Below are 8319 nucleotides of genomic sequence, written 5' to 3' on the forward strand. Positions count from 1 at the left end.
CATCTCTGATGGGCTATGTTACACAAATCTGGGCTACATTACCTGCTTAGATTGTAAATGGGCAACATTACAATTTATTAATTGCCTAATGCCAGCTGGGGCTTCCCTGATAGGTCAGTTGGCCGGAAAGAGTCAGACACGACTGAGTGACTAACACTTTCACTTTCAATGTCAACTTAAGCGGTTTAACATAACTGCTCCTGCAACTCCTACCAAGAAGCACCAACCATCCGTTTTCTCAGCCACGTACACCCGTCACAGTCGCGGGAGCCAGCGTTCACATACGGGCACATGCATGTGAAAATCCCTCTGTTCTGGGAGACGCGAGGATGGTGTTGGGCGACACACAGGAGAGGAGCCAACGTTCACATACGGGCACATGCATATGAAAATCCCTCTGTTCTGGGAGACGCGAGGATGGTGTTGGGCGACACACAGGACAGTCTCCACACCTAGTCCTTCCTCATGCGTCTCTGCTCAAAGTTCCCCCTATCAACACAGTCCACGAGGGACCGGGCCCCGTGCCATGCTGCTCATCCAACTTCCTTCACCAGCTCAGGCTCTCAGGAGGAGCCCCAAGACCTCCCCGCTCAACCTTCCCGACTGTCTATAAAGGTCGCCCCTCATCGCATCCCATGAAGTTCTCCCCTCCTCTGAACTCCGGCACTTGCTACGCACCCCTTCACCCAGTGATCACGACAGCAGACGTCACAGAGCTCCCGACTGGTCCTCGGCGCTTGACAAGAAGCTGCTGCCAGAACCCGCCGCTTTCCACTGGTCCCAACCAACCTGCTAGGGGGAGGCTGGGAGTGGCTACCGTCTCCGCATGGGGGTGGACCAGCTTCAGGCCCTCTGTGCCGCACCCGGGGAATCCTAGTGGGACTAGCTGGCGCCCACTAGGCTGGTCTCCCCTCTTCTGTGGTTCTGCCCTGGCTCTGGGGTCACCCCTAAACACACCCAGGTGGTCCTCAACCCTCATGCCAGCATCTGCTTCTGGGGCCCAAACGGAGACCAGCAGGCCCCACCGTCCCCCTTCCCTGGAGCTCTGGGAGGTTCTCCTGCCACCCTTCTGCGCTCAGCAGAGGCTGGGGCTTTGCAGAACTGACTGGGTCTGCATCCTCCTTCTCTGCCCTGAAACCAGTGTGGTAACTCATGAGGTCAAGACCCAGGTTGCCCAGGAGAGGCGGCTGCATGTCCAGAGGCCTATGGACCAGGCAGGACCGGCCTGCTGCCGACCACGCGGATTCCACCCAGAAGGAGGTTCCTGGGCTTACAAAGCACAGGTAGTGTCTGGGCTTCCTTGGCACCACTTCCCTAAGCAGGTCAAGGTTCTCCGTTGGATGGGCCCGGCACCAGGCGCTGCTCACCTTTCGTTGAGTGAACGCACTGATTCTGATTCACAGAATCCACTGTTTACATGAAGACCCGCCGTCCACTGTCGGAATGAGAGCCCCACATGGTGCCCACTGGGCGCCCTCCCCCCCAGAGGGGGCCCCAGGAGACAGGACCCTTCCTCTCAGGCAAAGCCGCCCACGAGCTGCTTGGATTTCCACGATCACTTTTGCTGTCTCTCTGGATCGTTTACAAATTTTTTGCAGTTGTGTTTGGTCACACGTGGAGAAATTTTTCAAGCATTTTGAATTCGGTAAAAATCCAGAAGAAACGTTGCCAAATCTGTTCCCTTCTTGCATTTTAAGCCCATATACATTTAAAGGGATATTCAATCCTTTTGTTTTTGAACTGGTTACCCATACCCCCATTAAAGCGTTGTCTTTTAAAAGCTGTTTGCTATTCAAGGAGTCTTGGGAGCCCATTTAAAATCCTTTTTAAATCCTTCTTCTCTGAAACAGGAAGCTGCATTTTGCCCAGAGTAAACACTCTGACCTGAGTGCAAGCTCAGGTGTGTGAATCCCCAGGGGAAACCTTGATCAAGGCAGTCAGCATCAGAAAGCAATAAAAGGAAAATTAGAGGCTTAAATGCCACAAGGAACTTGTTTGTCTTCGATGACCAGAGAAGACGCCGGTTTCTCAGCATGTCGGGAGCTCCCGGGGCGGGCGGGCCGGAAGGCTGGCCTGTGGCTCCTTGCCCGGCTGCCTGGACTGCAGCCAGCCGGACTGTATGCGGCCCCAGTGACCATCTGGACTGTCTCACCCCTCACACTTCATGTCGCCTGTCACGGGCTCTTAGGGGGCACATGCCACCCAGGCCGGAAAAAGCGTGGTGAGCTCCCCTTTCTCTCGCTGCTTCCTCCCTCTTCATGCAGACGCGGACTTGAGGAAACCAACGGACGCAAGAACAAGCACTCAGCGGACGACCTCAGACGGCAGCAGTGCGTTCCTCCTCCCGCGATTCTGGAGCTGGCCACCCGGCCTCCTCCTGCCCAGGTACGACCACATCCTAATTACGAACACCTGCAAAGACCCTGTTTCCAGGTGGATGCGACTGAGATCCCAGGCGGGTCTAGGATCCCAGGTGAATGTGACTGTTGGAAGGATGCTCTCTCACCCTAAAGCACACCCCCTACTGGCCCCCATGTGGCTCTCCCACCCTAGAGCACAGCCCCTACTGGCCCCCAAGTGTGCATTTGTCCCAAGTGCAATTTACACTCACCGCCCCAGCTTCCCCAAGGTCTTATCTCAGTGGCAGCTCCAAGTGCAAAATTGCAAATAAATCTCATCGTATCAGCCAGATATGGATGAGACGCTGGAAAATTCGGAGGTGGGAGGACTGGCTTTCTAGTCAAGGCAAGGGGCCAAAGGGGCCGCCTGTCTCGGGCAAGTACAAAACAGAGTAGGTAAATTCTGTCAAGTTTCAAGGCCTGGTATAATATAGTAACATAATCAGCAGTATAATAATGCCCTGTTCTCCATGCTCTGGTGCCACAGAGACCTCAGGAAAAATGCAATCAGCTGGGAGGAACGCCAGCAAAAGGACTTCATAAATAAGCCAGTGACGTGCTAGGCTGTGTGGCGGGTATTCCGCACAGGTCTTCACAGTTAAATCACTGTACTTACCCAGAGGTTTCCCAACTTACATTGGGTAGCAGAAGTTGGGGCCCACGGGCTGGGCACAGTGGGGGAAGAAGAGGGCGGAGAGTTGATCCAGCCTTTCTTTCATATCCTGCTGTCTTCATGTCCAATTCCTCTTCCACCAGCTTGGCTAATTGTGCAGTTGGTTTTTTAGACCAACGACAGGACCTAGAGACAGAGGCAACCCAAGGCAGCAACTGTCAGCAGAACAACAAGGAGTCAGCTTTGGAGTGAGCCGCCCTCATGTGGACACGTGATAAAGGAGCCAAAATGGACCAGCCAGTTGGTGATCGGGGGCCTCCCAGGCAAGCAGCATGGGCAGCCCCCTGCCCCACACCCCTGCCCTACAAGCTGGGGTGCAGAGTCTCCATCCTGGGAATTCCAACAGAGCAGAGAGCCTCTGCAGAGGCCATCAAAACCAAAACACTCCTCTGCCCTTCCCAAGGACCCCAGGCTCTGCTCCACTTGGAGGCACCACTTCTTGTAAAAGACAAAACCAAGAGTTTCACGGCTGCACAAACTCGTCACCGACTCTTGACCAGGCCCAGTACTTGAGGTCCTTCCAGATCCAGCTCCAGCCCATGGCCGCCTGTGTTACCAGCAGGAAGCCCCCAGCCCAGACCCTCTCCTGAGACGTCCTCCTCTCTCCCTCCCAGACGTGACGCTCCCGTCTCCTCGCTGCTCTGGTAACTGAGGACCGCCGCTGGGGCTCGTCTCAGGGCGGTTCTCTCAGCATCGGTAGCGACGGAGTCGACTCAGGCTCCTCGGGCTAACATCACACGTTTGACGGGGCTGCGGCCCTACTGGGCTTCTGTGAGACACTCCGTCTTCTCTTCTTTCAAGCTCTCGGAGGCCCTGAATCCGGGGCTCAGGATGCTTCCTCATCTTCAGAGCTGGCCGTGTCCCATCTCTCTGACCTTCTGTGGTCACATCTCCCCCGACTCACTTTTCCTGCCACCGAGTCCACGTCTAAGGATACTTCTGGTGACCCTGGGTCCCCCTAGATAAGCCAAGATCGTCCCCCTACCTCAAGGTCAGCCAGTTAGCAGCCTTAATTCCACTGGCAACCTGAGCTTCCCTGTGCTGTGGGAGGTAGGCTGGCCCAGTTTCCAGGCATCGCGGTGGGGCAGCTTGCGTCGGGGAGGAGGGGAATGTTTCGTCGCTCCCACACGTGGAGGCACCACGCCTCTGTCATGAGCATCTGCCCTTTGCTTCCGTCACGGCCTCACCGCAGGCTGGTCTGCACCATTGCCTGCTCACGGATGTATGCTCCACTTACTTGCTTCTTGAAGGCAAGGACCATGCTTTAAACACATCCTGCATCTGAGGTGACATCTGGATACTGGCATGAAGGCTTCTCTGATGATTGCGAGGTCTGCCGTTTCTGTAATTGTCTTGCAACCAGAGAGTCCCTTCACACGATGACCATATGATCATCACAAAGCCATCGTTAAGGATATAAAGTCACAAATATCTTAAGTTATCAACACCTATCAAAGATTCTGAGGAATGCTACCGTTTTATACAATCTCAAAAAATGAAGCCAGTGATTTCAAGGCTAACAAGTTCAGACTCACTTTAACAAACCAACTTAACTGTAGCAACAGATCCATGATAGAGGAATCTTTTCACACTTTTCCTACAAATCTTGGTTTAAAAAAGGTGTAAAGCTTAAGATTTGGTAGTGTGGGATAGTTACGGAGAATTTCTTCCTATTATTCTCTATACTTTTGTGTTTATTTTATAATTTTAAAATATATATATATTTCAGGAGCGCTTAGAAGTAATACAATTAGCTTTGAGTTTAACAACTGAGAAGTCCCCCAAAAAAGCTCACGGAGAATGATCAACATTAAGAAACAACCGTAGTAAAGTAGCTGGAATTTGGGAAAGAACTCTTTGAGTATCCAAAGTACATGGACAAGAAGCACACGTTAGATGAATCTCTCTGTGAAGAAACTGCCAGGCCGGCCTCAACTTCTCCCAAAGTCAAAAGTGACTCAGGAGACAGGTGACAGTGCCTGTGATGGCTTAGTGACATAGGAGAAGGCCCGAGACTGACACGTCAACTGAATTCTCACATAGGAGTCAACAGCAAAAGCACGGAACATGAAGGGACTCAGCTCCCGTGACCCTGGACTAAGGACACCACTGAAGGCTGGACTCGGGCCGAAAGCCGGCAGTGAGCACCGAGCCCAACAAACTGCAGGAGCGGGAGTTTACATGCGGGTCGAAAACAGTGAATTCATGAATCTTGTCCGTGGAAGTAATGCCACAAACAGTGTGAGAAGAAAAAAAGAAGAAAGTACAAATAAAGCATAAATTTGCTAGTTTCATCCTCATCTTTTACTCTGGACAGACTGTGATGCCACTTGGAGCTGATGAATCAGGTAATAAAGGTATATTTAAAGATATAAGATAACATAAGAATAAAATAAAATTGCGTGATGGGGGAATAAAAAGGTGAGAAGGGAAAATATATTAATCATAATAATGTTAATAGAAGGAAGTCAAAGGATATTGTCTAAAGAAATGAAAACTTATAAAGTTGATCATTAGAACAAAAATTTAACCCATCCAAGTTATCAGAAGAAATAGTGAAAAAGGAAATAAAATAAAACCATATTATGAAACATTTAAATGAAGATAAAAGGTATATTGTCACCCTGCTTATTTAACTTCTATGCAGAGTACATCATGAGAAACGCTGGACTGGAAGAAGCACAAGCTGGAATCAAGATTGCCGGGAGAAATATCAATAACCTCGGATATGCAGATGACACCACTTTTATGGCAGAAAGTGAAGAGGAACTAAAAAGCCTCTTGATGAAAGCGAAAGAGGAGAGTGAAAAATTTGGCTTAAAGCTCAACATTCAGAAAACGAAGATCATGGCATCTAGTCCCATCACTTCATGGGAAATAGATGGGGAAACAGTGGAAACAGTGTCAAGTTTTATTTTGGGGGGCTCCAAAATCACTGTAGATGATGACTGAAGCCATGAAATTAAAAGATGCTTACTCCTTGGAGGGAAAGTTATTACCAACCTAGATAGTATATTGAAAAGCAGAGATATTACTTTGCCAACAAAGGTTCATCTAGTCAAGGCTATCATTTTTCCAGTGGTCATGCATGGATGTGAGAGTTGGATTGTGAAGAAAGCTGAGTGCCGAAGAATTGATGCTTTTGAACTGTGGTGTTGGAGAAGACTCTTGAGAGTCCCTTGGCCTGCAAGGAGATCCAACCAGTCCATCCTAAAGGAGATCAGTCCTGGGTGTTCATTTGGAAGGATGCTGATGCTGAAGCTGAAACTCCAATACTTTGGCCACCTCATGCGAAGAGTTGACTCATTGGAAAAGACCCTGATGCTGGGAGGGATTGGGGGCAGGAAGAGAAGGGGACAACAGAGGATGAGATGGCTGGATGGCATCACTGACTTGATGGACATGAGTTTGAGTGAACTCCGGGAGTTGGTGATGGGCAGGGAGGCCCTGGCGTGCTGTGATTCATGGGGTTGCGAAGAGTTGGACACGACTAAGCAAATGAACTGAACTGAACTGAAAAGGTATAATGTTAATAATCATGGCACGTAGCAACTGGTATAAGAATCAGATTAACAAGTACAAATGGCAAAACATACTTAATAATAGAAGCAGACTTAGAAGTTGTACCACAAAGCAAAACCCAACATTATGTTATATGTAATCTAACCATAGCATTTCCCACATAGCGCAGCGGTAAAGAATCCACCTGCCAAGCAGGAGACACAGGTTCAATCCCTGGGTCAAAAAGACCCCCGGGAGGAGGGCATGGTGACCCACTCTAGTATTCCTGCCTGGAGAATCCCCATGGACAGAGGAGCCTGGCAGCTACAGTCCATGGGTTGCAAAAGAGCTGGATACGACAAACTGAGCAAGCAGCAATATAACCATTAAAGTAAATGATGGTGAAAGATATTAGGCAAATACAAACCAAAAACTTTGTTTTTAATATTATTTAAAGCTGATTTTAGAGCAAAAGAATTAAGTCAAGCAAAGAAGGTAAATGCGTTAAATTCTATAAACCAAATAATATAGTACCTACATTCATAAATCAAATTAATAATTACTATAAGAAGAAATATACAGAAGTCCATTATTCTCAGAAACCTTTATTTCACATGTCTCAGCCCAGGACAGATCAAGTGACCAGAGAGATCTAACTAGTACAGCGAGGCACACCGCCGCAGCGACGGGACGCACCGCGCAGGTGACCTGCCGGGTTCTGTCAGACGGTCCTCCCCGACTCACTTGTCACCTGGATGGAAGGAAGCCCCTGGCGCAACCTTCCTGAAACCCGCGGGCCAGCCCCTCTCCCCAGCTGCACTGCAGTCCAGCCAGACCCATGCCGGTGACACTGGGCTGTCCACACAGAACGTCGGGTGCGTGGATGAGGATCCCAGTCGCACACAGCCAGAAGGGAGGGTAATGAGGTTCCTATTGGGCAGCTTCGTCCTTTCCCTGGGTTTCCTTCCCTGAGAATGACCTCAGGTCCCACCGCCTCTTTCCCTACAAGACCTGTGACAATTCCTCCCCAAATCCACTTTGCAGAACCCACTCAGAGCCTCGCAGTGACACCCACCTTCCCCGGGGTGGGTCTCATCTCCCAGGGCAGGCAGATTGCACCCCCAGACATACACGCCCGGGTCTGCTTTCTTAGGAGGCCTTTCCCTGGACAGGGTCTAAACTGGGCTTTTTCCAAAAGGTTTTTATAGAAATCCTATACCTAGTACCCATTGCAACTCTGAGTCTACAGTTCTACAGAAGCTACAAAAATGAACCGAACTTTACCTCCACTTGAGATGGGGAAGCCAGGTCCCTGGAAGAACGGGTGTCCCGTTCAGTCCTCAAAGCCGATGGGCGGTCAGCCTGTCCTCAGCCCATCCTTAGACTTAGAGCCCGACCTTCTGACCATGAAAGAGCACCTCCCAGTGAGCACCGCCTTTCTGATTAAATTGGCTCCTTCATCTTTATTTTCTCACTGATACACTGAAGCTATACTTTATCCTGGAAAATTCAAGTGGCTGCTCTGGGGATGCAGGCTGTGAATGTGTACACACTGTGTGTTTCTTAGAAGAAAGAGCTCTAATCAATTCAAGGCGTCACTCTACCAAGATCGAGTTTTGACCCTGATACATGTCAGTGACTAATGTCATGCGTTTCAAAGCAAAATGTAGCCCGATATTGTCTGGGTAAACCAGGCATGTAAATTAACTCAGCCGTAAAACCTTCTTAAAAATTTTAAAAGAGACA

The 8319-nt window shown here is 49.7% G+C and overlaps 1 protein-coding gene across 5 annotated transcripts; it reads left to right on the plus strand.

The window, feature by feature from the left end:
* The first annotated feature begins 1085 nt into the window (after window positions 1–1085).
* Window positions 1086–7384, plus strand: LOC147347880 (uncharacterized). 5 transcript variants are annotated; one of them, XM_086370944.1, is made up of 3 exons: window positions 1086–1283; window positions 2265–2385; window positions 7197–7384. In XM_086370944.1, the coding sequence occupies exons 1-3, from the start codon at window positions 1153–1155 to the stop codon at window positions 7227–7229; spliced, it is 285 nt and encodes a 94-aa protein (XP_086227070.1). In that variant the 5' UTR covers window positions 1086–1152; the 3' UTR covers window positions 7230–7384. The 5 variants fall into 5 exon arrangements, 3 of the variants coding, with proteins under 3 accessions (XP_086227070.1, XP_086227069.1, XP_086227071.1); XM_086370943.1 differs by lacking the exon at window positions 7197–7384 and adding an exon at window positions 3185–3610 and having other exon boundaries at window positions 1129–1283; window positions 2265–2473; XM_086370945.1 differs by lacking the exon at window positions 7197–7384 and adding an exon at window positions 3185–3610 and having other exon boundaries at window positions 1132–1283.
* The last annotated feature ends 935 nt before the right edge of the window (window positions 7385–8319 follow it).

The sequence above is a fragment of the Bos grunniens genome, chromosome 23, assembly GCF_055505025.1.
Source record: "Bos grunniens cultivar Pamir isolate PY7600 chromosome 23, Bosgru_T2T1.0, whole genome shotgun sequence".
Taxonomy (NCBI): domain Eukaryota; kingdom Metazoa; phylum Chordata; class Mammalia; order Artiodactyla; family Bovidae; genus Bos; species Bos grunniens.

Excerpts from the sequence above, each read along its gene's own strand:
- LOC147347880 (XM_086370943.1), top strand. The coding sequence starts at position 1,153 with ATGAGGTCAAGACCCAGGTTGCCCAGGAGAGGCGGCTGCATGTCCAGA. Across the intron at positions 1,284-2,264 it reads CCTGGGCTTACAAAGCACAG|ACGCGGACTTGAGGAAACCA; the intron begins GTAGTGTCTGGG and ends CTCTTCATGCAG. Across the intron at positions 2,474-3,184 it reads AGGCGGGTCTAGGATCCCAG|ACCAACGACAGGACCTAGAG; the intron begins GTGAATGTGACT and ends TTGGTTTTTTAG.